The 16,290-nt window shown below is 45.6% G+C and overlaps 1 protein-coding gene across 6 annotated transcripts in view; it reads right to left on the reverse strand.

Moving 5' to 3' along the window:
- The window catches only part of ABTB3 (ankyrin repeat and BTB domain containing 3), a 162,746-nt gene that overhangs the window by 50,013 nt on the left and 96,443 nt on the right, over positions 1-16,290 (reverse strand). For all 6 annotated transcript variants that reach the window (XM_064702514.1, XM_064702512.1, XM_064702515.1 and 3 more), the window contains exon 3: positions 6,464-6,668. In XM_064702514.1, the coding sequence (XP_064558584.1) occupies positions 6,464-6,668 (205 nt within the window). The remainder of the gene's footprint in view (positions 1-6,463; positions 6,669-16,290) is intronic.

Consider the following 16,290-nt stretch of genomic DNA (forward strand, 5'->3'; position numbering starts at 1 on the left):
CCCAGAGCAGGGCCACTACACACAACCACTCTCTCCTTGATTTCCAGCAGTTCTTCCCCTCGCCAGCTGCTCCCTCTCCCATACAGAGAGTAGGAACACTCATCACCTTTGAATGCTCCTAACACAGGCTCACAAACCCTGGATGGGCCACCAGCCCCTCGTTTCCAGCAGAGCCTACAGTGTGCTCCAGGTTCCAGAGCTCATCAGTGCACATGAGGGATCCCAGACAATCAGAGTGCTCCAAGGAAAAAAATCATCATTTCAAGTGCAGCACAACAGTCTCTCTATTTCCAGGGGCACTTCACACTGCTCTTCTCCAGACACCAACAGAGCCCTTGCCCCACACTTGCACTAATTCACTGCCTGCATTTAATTCACTGCCTGCATTAAATCGAACTTTAGGGAGAGGACTGGCTTTACAGTCACAATGGGAAGAGAGAAATCCCTGAGGCATAATCCTGTTGGGATGTGAATTCCCAGAGCTATCTCCTGTTGTCCCTGCCTCAGCTTCCCAGCTGTGAAGGGGACACAGCTGAAAGACTGGACCTTTCTCTAACTTGGTTCAATTGCTACAACTGCTCCAGAGGATGTTTGCAGGATCCTTTGGCTACTGAGGAGGGTGGTGGTGCTGTAGGTATGGGGTTTCTTCTCTCGCTCCAGCCAAGGATTGCTGACTGCCAACCTCTATGGATACAACAGGCAAATTGGTACACAGAGGTCACTGCTGATTATATTTGCAAAAGCTACCAAGTAAAAGTTAAAGATGCTTCTCAGAAGATAAGGCTGTACTTTTACATAAAAAAGCCTTTCTAGATAAAGGTAGGGAGATGTTTTTTCTTGCAGATATGAGTCAGCAACTTTAACATTGTAAAAAGTTCTTTATATTTGTTTGGTTTTGTTTTCATGGGTGATTTTTAAAGAAAATCCCAATATATGAATTGAAAAGCATCCTAAGTTCTGACAAGTTTTCACTAGGAACATATGATGAAAATATATATGCAATGCTAGTCCATTTTTAGCATTATTGAAAGACAGAAAAATATGGGGTGTTCCAATGTAGAGCACACATTTCAGATGGGTTTCTGGGGTGCAAAACTCATTCATAGTTACACCATAAACGACTCGTCTTCAGAGAGAGTAAATACTTTTTTATGCCCCCAAAAAGCTGCCAGTCCCAATCCTTCCCAGAAACTCAGCAGTGCCAGCTGATGCTCCATGTGAGCTCACGCAGCCACTCTACACAGCTGCTCTGCCACCCCAGAAGCCCAGCTAAGGGTGACTTAAGTAGCAAGTTCTGCATCTCGTTCAGGCTGAAGGACCAAACCTCCCTGCTCTCACAGGAGCCTCAGGAGACCTGCCTAGGCAGAAGGATTTATCCTTTGGCTTTTGTGCACCAAGACATTGGTGCTCCAGAGTCCACAAACGGGGATCTGCAAATCATGGGTTTTGAACCCACATCCAGGGCTGGAATGAGCTGTCCCTGTTACCTCTCCTGCATTAAAAACATTAATGGCCAGACTTGAAACACAACTGAGTCAAAGTGATGACTCAGCCAGCAACCACAAAAGGCAAATATTTCACTGGCAGTTTGGACATCGGATTTGACACGACTGGCAATGGCATAAATCCCTGAGGACACACAGCATTCAGAGTGCAGCACAGAACAGCCTGGATACCATGCAGTTCTCACTGGGCTGCATGCAGTTTCCTCTATTTAAAAAATTCTATGGCTGTCCCATGGAGAGCAGAAGTCCAGCTTGATAAAAGAGATGTAGAATACAGACCCAGCCCAGCAAGGATACAGCCGAGCTACAAATAATGCCTGAACTATTTCTTGTAACATGTGCCATCTCACATGCTGCAGGCAGCTCCAATAACATTGCTGAAGGGATTTCTAGGAAGTGGGAAGTTTGATATTTAGCATGCAAATCTAGAGGACTTAGGTAAGGATGCACTGGGATTTCTTTTCAGTGGTTCCAAGTCCAATCAACCCTGCTCTCAATTTTGACTTCAGCAAGGCTACAGATTTACTATGTGAAGTTTCCAATCAAACAGTGGATAAAAACAGAAAGAGTTACATGGGGCTATGGCATACTGGCACACCAAGCATGTGCAATCCCTTCTGCACACGCAGGTTCATTCAGGTTTCACTGCAGGGCTCCCATATTCCCAGTGCTTTACTTGTTTTCCATTAGCATTCTTCACCACTCTCTCCACTCTCTTCTGGTCTTTGCTGGAGACTAACCTAGCCAGGGAGTCTGTACCACAGAATAATTTAAACCAAGGACACTTTTCCCTAGTTCTCTTACTGAAATTTCTCTATAGGTATAATCTGTATAACTGCTGTAGCAGTTACAAAAAGGCTCTGAAAGAGTTCAAATTATTTTAAAAGTTATTTTAATAGCATGGAAAACTCCTCTCATTAGAGGAGCTGCATCACATTAATTAGCCAGCTACACCAATAGCTACTCAAAGCAAGAAACAAAATTGAGGTAGCCCAAACTCTTTCCATTAATAATGAATGACCACAGTCTACAATTTGCAGGTGTATGCATGTGCAGGGAACATATATCTTTTTCTCTGTGTGTCCATGTGAGCATGCAAGGCAGGCAGAAAGATGAAAAGTAAGCAATGGGAGTTTCCTAAGGGACTGCTCCCCACAAAGGGAATAATAGTTAAGGTAAAGTGAAAAGAAGGTTAAAACCAGACACATATCTATCAACTCAATTAAGACTGGAGGAGAAAAGCTAACAGCTGCCAGAGGGTACAATGCTCCTCCAAGGTGGAGCAGCAGAGGAAGCACTGGAGAAGGGACTTGGCTGCCCGTGAGCAGAATTAATGGGTGGTTCTGGACTGGCTGAGATGCTGAGCCACAGCTTCTCAATGAGCTGTTAATGGGGAACACGGCAAGTTAGGAAGTAATGAGGACTTTGTCAATACAGCTGTGGATAAAAGTGGGTAAGGAACCACTTAAGGAAAAACAACATCACACAAATCTGCAACTACAGATTCTGCACTTTCCGGTGCTTAAGAAATTACTTGCAATAATTTTGGAAGCATTATAGGGGCTGACAAGCCAAACATAACCACGGGACAGATCTTTTTCTTAAGCTAGAAGCTGCAAGAAAGAAATCTTAACAGCAGTTAAGATCATCTACCCTCATCTACAGTTCTTTTTGGTTTTGCTTTTTTTTTTTAATTGCCAGGAAAGCAAAAGAATCACAAACCTAAATAATCCACAGCCTCCTGCAGGTGGAAGCACTGGAGGAGCACTGCTTTTGTAGGCAACACCCAGCACAAGAAAAATGGCTCCACCACATCCCAGCTTGGTGCAATAGGGAAAGGGGACCCCACAAAGAGGTCCACCCTCTCCCTGTACCTCCATGCCTGACAAAATAGCCTTTTACATGGTATCCAGGGTCAGCAGAACTGGCTGCCGAAAAACCAGAGAGTCTCAGCCAAAGTGGCTAGATTGAAGGAATATGAGTTTGGGGTAGGAGGGGATCACACATCTATCTTATGGTTGGATTTGTCAGAATTTAGGAAGTGGGGAATATTTTCCAGGTTTTGTAAGCAGTTCTGGCCACTCTCCACTCCTGCTCTCCTCCTCCTCACATGAAAGCAGCTCCCCCCCCCAACAAGATTTTCACTGTAAAATCATTTTTCCCTTTTATTTTCTGTAAAGATAAACACAATTAAAAATATACTGCATTCTCATTTCTTTAATTCCATGAAGAGCAAACACAGAGAAATGCTCCCTAGAAACGAAGTGCTGGATTTACTCAAAGGTAAAAATCCCTTTTTATGTGTCCCCCAAGGCTCTGAGGGAGGTACTGCTTTCTGAGCTGGAAAGTGCTAAGCCAGGCAGCAATGCCACCATACTGGATTCCCCTCTCATATCCAGCCTCTGCACAGGAGGACACATACAGCCTTTGCAGCTCAGCCTGATTCAGAGCCAAAATCCAGGTGGGCTGGAGACGAGTAGGAAGAACGGGATGGTTTCATAGTACCATCAAGCCTTGAAAGTGCTGTGAGAATTCTTTGGCTGCATCACACAATCTTCTCTAGCCTGGGCTTGCACTAACAGGGAGGAGGAGGCCAAGACAGTAGCCAGGTTGGCTTCACAGAGAGCCAAGGAGAACCCCTCTTTCATGAAAATACTGCCTCTACAGCCAGATCCACACTGTCCTGGCTTCTTTGCATCAGCAGGGACACAGAGAGGCCAAGGATGGGAAAGATGCCTGGACCTTCTTTTCTTGCTTCCTTCTGGGTTTCTTACAAAAGACAAGCAATTGCTGCAGCTGGAGAGCAAATACAGCAACAGATATGTCACAAATCTTGCAAATATTTTGCATGTAAAAGTGTCATGTTTAACAAACCCATTTCCCTGCAACTCACAAAACCCCATCATGGAAACAGAAACCATCAGAGATACGTCATGGACCACAAAGCATGACTGCCTGTAAAAAAAAAAATATGGGAAATGGGTAGGAAGGCTCCTCAGAGCACTACTGATAAGTCAGCCTCACTGTTCTCCTTCCCGAGCAGCACAGGGTGGTTCCGTCCAGCTGGTGAAACTCCAGAGCTCAGCCCCATGGGAAATCCCAGGCTCACACTCAGCCCTGCACCATTCCCACTCCAGCACTAAGTGTTAATGCATGTTGGATTGGGCAGCGGGAGATGAAGCTGCTCCTTGCCGAGGGGACCACAGGCTCTTGGCAATAACACCGAGTACTCGCTCCGGCCTCGCCGCACGCCACACTCAGCCACTGCCCGGCCAAGCGACGGCGCCCTGCCAGAGCAGGCTTCAAAATAAAGGAAGAACAATTGCCTTAAATAATCTGCATTTCTAGGGCTCTAATGAAGAGGACATGTATTAAGGCAACCTCAGAGAAAGGAAAACCTATTACAACAAATGCTGAGAGTGATTTTCCAAATATTCCTGCCCTTTTTCGCTTTTGCACAGCAGTGTGAAGAAATCTTACAAAACCAGAGGCTTAGCTTTATTCACCCCTCTATTTCCTCTGGTTCCAGTAGCATTATTCCCACAGATGAGAGCTACAGATCAGGTGAGAGTGTATTATAATTAAAAAAATTTGTGCATACTAACCACTCCTGCACATGAGTTAGGCCTTCTAAAAGAGCAAGACTGGATGACAAATAATGAAATAAATATCAATTTAAAAAATAGAGAAAATTCTGTATTCTTGTCATTTCCCTTCTTGTTTTTTTCATACTTTGGAAATAACAGAACAAAAAGTGACAACATGCTCACAGAGCGACCCAAACTTGAAAAGAAACAAAATGCCATCCAAAGGCAAATGGCAAAATTCCCAGTAACATCATTAATGCCAGAATTTCATTTTGTATGCTCTTCTGCAACTAATAAAAAAGTATTTCAATTAAGATATCATATTATATACCATTTACAAGTACACACACAATGAGACCCTCAAATGCTGCTTTTGAGATGCAGACTTCATCCTGCAACAATAGCCAAGCTCCATATGTGCAGATCAGAGTTTGGCTCACATGTATACTGCCATACATACTCTGGGTTTAAATGTGGAGCCCAGCCTGACAAACCAGCTTTGCATTTGCATCACCACAATACCCATCCTAAAAATTCATATCCAGCATCAAACCTGCCACTCCTCTCATCTCTGTACTGAGGTTGCCTGCCTTAGGGCTGGTGAGAGTGTGGCATGGAAGCAGCAGTGTGCCCTAGCACACAGCTGGAGACATGTTTCAAAATAGGGTTTGCTAGGCTTTTCTTGGGAGAGGGATTTATTTTCTTGGTCAGCAATCCGCCACCTGGGCTGGCCACCCAGCCTGCCAGCTTCAGAGGCGTCTCCTTCTCACCTTACATCAGACCCTGAGTTGGGACAGGGCCAGAGGCACAGCTCCCTGGCCCATCCCTGGAGCAGGGGCAAGAGCAGCACAGCTGGCACTTGCCACATCCCTGGCCAGGGCAGCCCCGAGGTCACTCCTGTGCCCCGTTACTCAGTGCGGCAGGAGCCCAGCATCTTTAATGACTTCTCCTTTCTACACACACTACTCTATTCATTTTCCACTTCCCCATTCACAGCTCTTGAGCCCTATTAACACGCAGGGGAGAAAAACACATTTAAACCCAATCCTGCTAGGCCAGAAATAGAAGTTCTCATTTTCTTTTCCAAAACACAGAATAGCTGAGCAACAACGAAAGGAAAAGGAAATCTCTCCCAAGCACATCTGGAACCAATTTGCTGTCTGTAGCCACTGGGTGTCACTTTTGATATATATTGGTTCAGCCACGCAGCACTTTGGGGAGAGAAGCGGATTTCAGGGAGGTGATCCCAAAGTGAAGCAGACTGCTCCACGGCCTCTTGCATGCAGGCTGTAATTAGCAATTAGCCAGCCAGGCTGATTTATTAACAAAACATCCTCACCACGACACCAAGCACCGTGCAGAGGCTCTTACCTCTCAGTCTGCAGCGTGACTTTCGAGGGCTCCACGTTGGGGTTTTCCCACTCCATCTGTGGACAGTGCATGAAGTAGCAAAGGGTGTACAGGGCCTCTGGCTCCCAGTAGAAGGATCCCTGCTTCTGGTGCATGGGTGTCCCATTCCCGTGCTGCTTGGCATTGAGGGGCTGCAGGTGGTGCATTGCTCGAGACACCAGGTCACCTGGAAAAAAGCAAGAGCCAGGTGAATGCCAGGCTGTTCAGCTGCTTCTCCTGAGTTGCAAACTGAAAGGGAGGCTGGGGTGGTCTTCCCTTCCATTTAACCTCACATATGCAAACAGCAGAGGGTAGGACAGGATTCTGGGCATTACTCATCACCAGGCTGAACTTTTCCTGGTGGTTTACGTGGTGTGGTGTGACATACCCAGGCTGCAGACAAGCCCACAAAGGCCTGCAGGAGACGTGCTTTTGCAAAGATGGTGGTGTGGGCCACATCAGGCTGGCCCATCTCAGCACCACCATGAGAGCTGGCATGCTGAGCCAGGATCACAGTTACCTACTCAGCTGCCTTTGGAGGATGCCAAAACCCCAGAGCCCTAAAAAATGACCATGCAGTGTGCCACCAGAAGCTGCACGCTCCTGGTCAGAGGGGCAGTGAAATCCAGCCCCCTGGAATGAGGAAGGAGGTATAACACAGATAACACAGAAAGCACAGCAGGAGGATATGAATGAGCATGTGGGTGAAGAAAAAAAGGGGGGGAATATTGCTAGAAGATAATATAAAGAATGTGCAACCAAAATTAATTTTTTAAGTCCAGGCTAGGCCTGGAAAACTTCACGTTAGTGGAAAAGCAAAACCTATGAAGTAGGCTCACCTGGTCCCCCAGGTTCCCAGAGCACAGAGGAGGACAAAGAGGAAGATTCTCATCATCCCCCTACACCAATTTAGTTTGGGGCACTCCCTCACAAAGCAGATACAGGAATCTAGCCACAACATGTGGAATGGGATGAGCAAAGCCAGCAAGTGAGATTACCAGGCAAATACATGGGCAAGCAGCAGTGCAGTCACTTAGCACAACACTGATTGTAACTCATTAACTAAAGCACCTCTCTCTGAGGCAGTGAATTTTATGTCTAGTGACCAATCTATCAAAGGCAGGGAAACAATTGTGGTTTAAACTGCCTTTTTTTCACATGTTCAAATCACTCTGAGAGTGCTTTTGGGGGAAATAAGGATCTCGAATCAAATCAGTTGGTTTGTTTTAAATTAAAATCTGAGCAAGGGCCCTTTGGGTCATTCTTAAGCTATACAAAAGCAAGTGATGAGAAAAAGAGGACATAATTTTCCACTGTTAAGAAGTCACACACTTTCTCTTATTTGTTTTTCCCAAGTGACCACTAAGCACAAATTTGGAAGAAAAAGTTTAAGATGTACACCAAGGTAGGAGCATAAAAGCAATTGTGGGGGGATAAATAATGAACTCCTGGGCAAACTTAAAGGAGAACCGTGTGCATGGCTGAACTACAGGTTTTTGCAAAGTCCCATCCCTTTGAACACCTCTCTCCAGCCTGACTCACACAGAAAATGCTGCTGCTGCAGTGATAATGTGAACCAGGGAGAACAGAAATATCTCACTTAAAAATCTCAGCCCAATCCTCCAAAAACATAGCCTTAAAACCATGAAGAGAAGAAAACTACTGGCATGAGGAAACTGAAGAGTCCATGATTTCAGGGTTTTGACACATATTTTTTGCTTCACTCTGCAGTATTTTTCTGATTCAAAGCTTTTATTTAAAAATAGCTTCTGTCTTTTCCCTCTGCCAGGAAATTGCCATGATAGGACCAATCTTGCAGCCTTGCATGCTCATAATTTCCAAGAGAAACTATGCATGTGGAAAGTATGCAGGATCAGGTCTGCAGAAGAAACAGATGTGCCTCTGAGATGACACCCCAGACCTGCACAAGGCTCTCTGCAGACAACCAGAAGCAGCAGGAAACTATGGCACCTCCTTCACTCAGCTCACTCTAGTCACAGCAAATGTGCACTGCCAAGTCTAGCACAGGCCAATTCAACTGCCAGCAGCCTTGTCGATATTAAATTTCCCCCTTTTTCTCCAGAAGGCAAAAAAATTGCATAGAAATGCTGGCTGCAACATGCAGCTTTAACAATAATAGCAAAGGCAGAGAAAAAGGGAGACGCACACTAAATTCAGCCTTTCAAACCCAAGCCATTACAGCACTGAAGAATGTGGGTAAAGTTTAGCACATAGCCAGTCTCATTTCAGTGGATTGAGACAGCAGGCTCTAGAGAATGCCTCTGACTTCTGTCATGAATGATGAATAAAAATTAGGATGAAATTTCGGCCCAGATTCTGGCAGCAGCATTACTTCATCCCGCTCCTCCCTGAGCACTGGAGTGATGTGACCTCAGTGACACACCCAGGACCAGAGAAAGCTGCACAGTGAATAAGAAGGGAAAGCAGCAGCAAGAATGATGTGAGCAGGACAGGCAGCTAAGCATCACTGCTGATGCAAGGCTAGAGAAACTCAAGTCTTGCTGAAAGGTGAAGCTCCAATCCATATCAATATGATAAGGAGTGCATCCTTTTATGCTGTATTTCCTCTAGCATCCCCTGAAAAATCCAAACCAATTCATACCATTAAAGCTAAATTAATGCTTTTTATATTTAAGTCTCACTTAATTACATTATACCAAGAATGGATGGCTTAGATCTTTCTTTTGCCTTTGCTATGCTTTCTCTGGTCACATTTGAAATAATTTCTACATTAACAATTATTGTAAGATTTCTTTACCAGTAAGTTGACTTACTTCTTCAGGTCAACTCAAAGCCTAAATAATCAATACCTGTAAAACACTGAGCTTCACAGAGAACAGTAAGCAAGCATAAAAAGCCCCATTATACTGGTACCCGCTGGGCAGAGCTGTAGAGGAAGGACAGGAATCACTGCTCTGTTCTATTCCACAGCAGAGCCTCGAACAATCCGATACATGCCCTAGTGCCCTTTGCCTCCTTCAGCCGCATCCAGTTACAGCAACAATTCTCCAGGGCAGAGACCGTGCCTTAGCACATCTATTCTCCAGGATCGGGGCCAGGAAGGCACGGGGAAGCTGACAGGCACATGCACACACTGCACACCAGCACTTAGGCAAACTCTGTAAAATGTAGCACAGTGCAACATCTGGTTCTAGGTGTGCGTGTGTGTGCTGTCTTGAACCCCTACCAGGTTTTGTTCCTTCTATTGTTCCTTATTAATATGCTTTTGCTTCTCCATTTCCTTCTTAAGAATGTATCAAGAGTTGAAACTCTTTGATTCCAAGGCACCCCAAAGCCCACAGATGTGAAATCAGCTTCATGATGGGACTCACTGATCTGCTCTCCAGCAATCAGCCAACTCCAGCCTCATGTGGGAAACCCAAACTACACATGATCTCCTTGCCAGCTGCAAAAGCTGTGCTACATCTGAACAATGAGGGCAACCTTGAATTTATGGCCAAGCACAGAAAGACAAGTCCTCTTCACAAGTCTGTGCTATCCCTTCATCAGTGTCAGCCGCCTCTGCTGTTCAGGGCTGTGCTCAGCACAGAAAGGCTCTGCAAGGGCAGGTTACCTGCTCACAGCACTGCTGGCTTTTCTGCTATTTTTTTGGCCCTGAAAATATGTCTCAGCTGTATCAGCTGAACACATCTGAAAGGCCAATAAATTCCTCGGTGCACCATTTCCAGAAAGAATACATCTAAAATAAAATTCCCAGCAGCTGCATTGACTTTGTGACTCCATGAATGAGGCTCCTGATGGCTGTGGCACCAGGACCCAAGGGACTTGGCATGGATCCCTGCTTTGCTCTCCACTGATCAAATTCTCACCCTGTACCACCACCTGAAGAACGGAGTGGGGAGCTGATCTGCCTGACAAGAGAGCTTGCCAAGTTTATTTTGTTTTAAAATTAAACTCAATGAAAACTTCTGTAATTTATGCATCATAAGCCAAGTGAGCCAATGCACAAACTGCTTTGCAGGCACAGCCAGGGAGATGAAAACATCACAATGTGCAGCATAAACATAAGAAAAAAGAAAAAGAACAGCGAAGCAGGGGGACATTTCAGGACATTTTTGTTGCCAAAGCTCAGAAGGCACAACTAGAGGACAGGCTCCCAGAGGGCAGCAAAGGCAGTAGCAAGCCCCAGGCTGACACTGCCTTGCAGCCCTGATTCCAGATGGGGAAGGGCTCCAGGAGTACGGATCCACACTGGATCTCATCAGCCCAGAGGAGAAAGGCTGTGCCTTGCACACCAGCTACCAAAAACCCAGGAAAACACCTCTGCACCACAGTGTGTGCAGAGCTGCCACTGCAGCTGCCAGCATTTCCCCCTGCCTGTAACCGAAGCGGGGCTCGCCCACTGCTGCTGCTCTCAGTTCAGCACGGTCGGTGAATGCAAGGTCCGCATACATTTGATTTAAAGATTGAAAATATTATGTAATGTGCATATTGTGACACGGGCCTGGTTTAAGGCAACACTGAATACTTAGGGAACAGCTTCACTGAGTTCAAGCCACAGATATGATGTGACAGGCAAAGTAAAGCTAAAGCTGCTCCCATCTGCATGGGGGTGCAATACAACATCTAACAGCAACATACAGCATGCAAGTGGACAGCTTCAGTCTAAGTCCTCTCTGCAGTGACTAGTTTAAAAAAAAAAAAAAAGCTATTATCACTGCTTTTACTATGTTAAAGCCTGGTGTTCAAAGAATAACACATCTGTTTCCAATTTTGTACTGGGGATGGGGGGCAGAGGAAGGCAAAAAAGAAAGAAGAGAAAGAAAATGACAGATGCCCAATGCCCATGTCTGAGAAGCTTCCTGTGGGATTTTCCAATCTATCATGATGAACCTGATGATGCTATGCTATCCCACCTGCTTAGGAGCAGCCTGACTTCTTTCTGACTGAACAACTGCCATTCAGCTGACAGAACGCCTGCAGAGCCACAGCCCTGACATGAATGACACGGACAGATCCTTACGCAGCCCCTCCTAATGACACCTACCTCATGTTTTTGCTGTTCCGAAAGCATGTCCTAAACCTACCAGAACAACTTAGCAATGATGTCTTTGTACACTGAAACGAGCCACACAGTTCTTTGACCTGTGTCTTTCCTTCAAAACCCAGGGGAGAGAGAGGAGCATCTGTTCCCACTGCAGCTGTCTTCCCACCTGGTGCCCTGCTGGGGCACTGTGAGAAGCAGCAGGAGACCATGTTTTTAGCAAGACAGCATTGTGCAGGCAGCACCCATCAGTTTGATAACGCTGGTCTGGTCATCCTTCCAGCTGTCCTTGACTCCTGGGTGTGTAGTCTGCATTTGGGAATCATGCCCTGCAGTGGGGCATGTTAACTGCAGCAGCGTTACTGCCTCACTGTGCTTCCTGGGTGAATATTTCCTCCTGCAAAGAGCAGGCCATAGACACAGGCAAGAGATGTGTCTGCCTTTCAGAGCCCTTAACAACCTCCTGTGTCCTGTCCAGACCATGAAAAGAAGGAGTATGCCTCAGGGAGCTGCATTCTAGATGCCAACTTCATGTCATGGTCAGTAGATTCCCCCCTTACAAGCATGTGAGCCAGGTGCAAAACTAATTTTCTTGACCTAGATTCATTTCACACTTCAATACAAAAGTCTTGGATCTATGGTTTTGCTCACAACCAGCTCTGGGGAGACTGTACTGGAAACATGAATTTATAATCCTGACAATAAACCATGGTCTATTTAATCAGACTGCTAGCTGGTAGCCACAGCCATTCTGCATCCTTCCCAGAGTGTAGCTAAGCCTCTGCCCCTCTGGTTTCAGCACCGAAGGGGCACACTGGTGCACACACCTGTCAGCACACCACTGCAGGTGAATATGAGCAGCTGAGCTGTGTCTCCCGTGCCAGGCCACCCTCAGCCACCCAAGCCATCCCTACACTCTCAATTCCAGCTGCACTGCTCCTCCACGATCCTCTCTCTCCAGCGGTACATCAATCTCCATGTTTCAAAAGTCAGCTGAGCCAAAAACTACTCAAGCAAAACCTGTCCTCAAATGATTTTTTGTGAGGTTTTCTATTGTTAACTGAACACTACTCATCTATACCAGGAAAGGAGTGTGCACAGAGATAGGGTGGCTGCACACTACAAAGTGTGCAGAATGTATTTCACAGTGTGCATGCTCCTAGCACAAAGTATCTTCAAACATAAAAAGTTGTTCTTGGCACACCGTATATTCCAGATCTTATTCCAGCTGCCTCAGGCTGTGGGTGTGCTTGGGGTGCCATAACCCACAGTCAGTGGGACATCCAATATGCAACAAATTCATCGTTGAGTTCACCTTGCAGAAACTTCCCCAACTCTGCCATCCCTGCTGTCCCACGCTGTGCCCCTATCTACTACCACAGGCAACCTTTTCTTCTCTTAAAAGCCATTAATCTCTTCCACACAAGACCAAAATAAGAAACCATGGCCTCAGACTCAGAATTGAGAAGACAGGACCAGAATGCAAGCAGCCCATTTTCTGGCAGTGACTTTCTCTGTGGCCTCCCACAGATCATTTAATCTTTTTATCTTCACTTACCCCACCATCACAAGAACCTTCTATTTATATTACAGAGTAAGTGTTTGCATGCAATTTAGCATTTGCAAAGCCTTTGAAGACTGATAAATTAGGATTGGATACATCCCATTAAAAAGCCACAATAATAATTAAACCCTCTCAAGTTCACATACCTATTATACCAACACTTACACGTTTGGACTCTCCAATCTGACATGGCAAGCTTGATGTTTGTGTCTGATTCCCCTTAAGCCGCATCAAGTTCAAATAAAACAAGCTTTGACTCGGATGAGCTATTCATGTGCCAACCTAATGCAGAGCCTTCACTCTGTAGAACACCACTGCCTTATGGACCATCATTCCTGGATTTTCTTTGGCCCATGTCCTTAAACAAAATTTGAGAGCCCCAATGGTTGGACAGGCCAGCTAGGAGTGCTCACCCTGACCTGACGAATTGCCTGTGCTCTGCACAGCAGGGATGAGAAGGACTGCAGAGAAAGGAAAATGCCATTTGAATCCCAAGTGTGCTGTGATGCAGGGGTTCAGAGGGAACAAGAGTCTGTACCTCAAATGTGGTGTACAATGGGGAGTTCTGCAGGAGTTCACATTGGTGTACTGGGGAAGGCAGGTGGAGGTTGGAGCTCCAGCCCTCCCCAGCCACCAAAGCGATGCCTTTTGCCACCAAGCAGCAAACCTGAGTGGGCTTAAACACAAGAGATGGAAGCCCTGGAGGAACAAAACCACCCTGGACTTGTCCCCAGGAAAGGCAGTGGTGGCTGAGTCTCACCCATGGAGGCAGACAGAGAACTCCCAGAGGAGCTCGGGATCCAGACAAGCAACAAGACAATCTGCCCTTGCTACCCAAGACAGAAATCCACTCCCTTGGTCAACAGGGAAGTCAAAGTAGGGTGCAACCTGGCATTTTCAAATCATCCTCTCTCACACTTCATCTCACCTGATAAATAAATGTATTGTTTTCTGGCTGATGACAGTGGGTATCAGGGGGAAGAGAAGAAAAGCAAGATGTTGTTTGGGACTATTAAGCAAGCCACAACCCCTCCTGTACACAGATGCAGATGGTGAATGGAGGCTGTAGTCCCTCACTCAGAGAGGACAGCAGGGAGAAGGGGGTAGCAGCTAGGGAAGCGTGCAACCAGGCAGCCCTTACAGAGCCAAGAAAATACCTACCATTTAACCACTGAAGCACTGCATTCATCTGCGTTCTGTTCTCTGCTGAGGGCGGGGCTTTCTCTGTTGAGTAACATCTCAACAACTTCTAACTTTTACACACAGACTGGATGATGTGTGGATATCAGCATGGAGGAGTTGCTAATTAGACACCCAGAAAAGTGGGTGAGTGAGGACCTAGAGACCTCGGGCAATAACCCAGTGGAGGGCCCTTGAAAACCGGGAAAAGCATCACTGTATCTGGAGAAGTGATACACAGGCTGTCAGTCTATGGCCAAACACTATACTGAAGGGAGCACTTCCATCTGAATGGCAGGTTTGGGCTAGTACCTCTGCTTAGCTCAGCACTGTGCTCCATGAACCAAACCATTCACAGGGAATAAGCTTGGTCTTACTCTACAAATGCTGCTTAGTCTGAGAAATACATCTGACAAACAGGGCTTTTCTTCTGGCACTAAATTAGCAGACATTCCTGTGACAACACTCCTTCAGATGCCACCCTTCCAGCAAGCACCTTTACCCTGGCATTTGCTTCTAAGCCTAGGTTTAACCTCTTATTTGGAGCACATGAATCCATTTGTATGACTCCTGCAGTGCTCCTTTCTGTTGGCTGCAGAGGATTGGGACTAGATGAAAAGGCAAGGGAGGGGATGCAGACTTTCATCATCTCCTCAGCTGAGGCTGCGAGGAGAAATGAAAAACAGTATCAGTATGTGCAATCACATTCCTACTTACACTTGAGCAGTAACCCTTCTTTTCATCCCTAAAAGGGTGCCAAGATCCACTGTGAGGCTTTTATTTTGGAAATATATACATTCAGCACTGTGGATGCAAAAAGATGATCCTGGGTAATGAAAAAAGGGGATAGAGGGCGGCATTTTTCCAATGACAACAAGGAAAACCTTGCTGAGACCTGAGTGGTGACAGGAAGGAAATACCAGCCTGAATATCACATCTAGGGACTGCTCTAAGTTAAACACCATTCAAAAGCAAAAAACCTCTGATACTAGCAGTGTTAAATCATATCTTCAGATTATCACAGTTTAAAATGAAAATGATTATTCATTGTGGTTAACACTTAGAGTGATACCAGCACCAGTCACTGAGGTTTGCACAAGTCTGTGTGGCAAACTTCTCACGCAGGAAAGCCATAGGAGACTGGCCATTATTAGCACCCAAAACAAGCCCCTAACAGTTTTTTTCTCTAACCTCAAGACACACACTAAGAGATGTTTTGGATGACACCCTAAGCCATGGTTTATCTCCCCATGCTGTTTGAGACACACAGCCGTCTGCAGCCCTACAAACACACGTCAGCACAGGGTGGTTGTCCCACGTCACACACTAACACCTTGACAGTCTTTACCCCAAGGCAGTGAAGGACAAGTATGTCTTGGGGCCAGGATTGGTGCCCAATGGACTTTCAGGCTCTGCTCTGCCTTCTCAGCAGCTGTGTGCACACTCAAGAGAAAGAGGGCCCTCCTTCACCCTAAAAACAGCAATGACCTTCAGTTATGAGCCTCATTCCTTCTGCATTTGGTCTCCAAGCCAGCAGCAGTATTTTTAGATGGATGATGAATAGATGTCTTGGAGCATTATGCAGTCAAATATAACATAAATTTTTGTGGATTGCAAACATGCATATAAAGAAGTTAGGAAAAATATTGAAAGGTCAAAATGCAGTATCATGGGATTTCTCCACAGCAAAAGCTCTCCCTAATGTTCCTGTCTTTTTACTACTCAGTCTACTTTTTTTTACATCTGAAAGGGAAGAAATGAAAGAGATGTACTAGAAATCTAGGAAAATCCCAAAAACTTTCTGAAAAAAACCCAAACAGATCTACTCCCTTTCTCTGCTAGGTTAGGTCTACAAATACAGTAATCTTCAAGGAAAAAAAAATAGGGGGAATAAAAAGAAAAACAGAAGTCCTGTGAAATATTTTCTCTAAGATTCAACAGTGAAATACTGTCAGGCTACTGTTTAAAATCCTATTATTTTTTGCTGTGTTTCAGTTCTTCCCAATATTGTCTATATAATAAGCACTTCAAATGAAATTA

The sequence above is a fragment of the Zonotrichia leucophrys genome, chromosome 1A (assembly GCF_028769735.1).
Source record: "Zonotrichia leucophrys gambelii isolate GWCS_2022_RI chromosome 1A, RI_Zleu_2.0, whole genome shotgun sequence".
Classification (NCBI taxonomy): Eukaryota; Metazoa; Chordata; class Aves; order Passeriformes; family Passerellidae; genus Zonotrichia; species Zonotrichia leucophrys.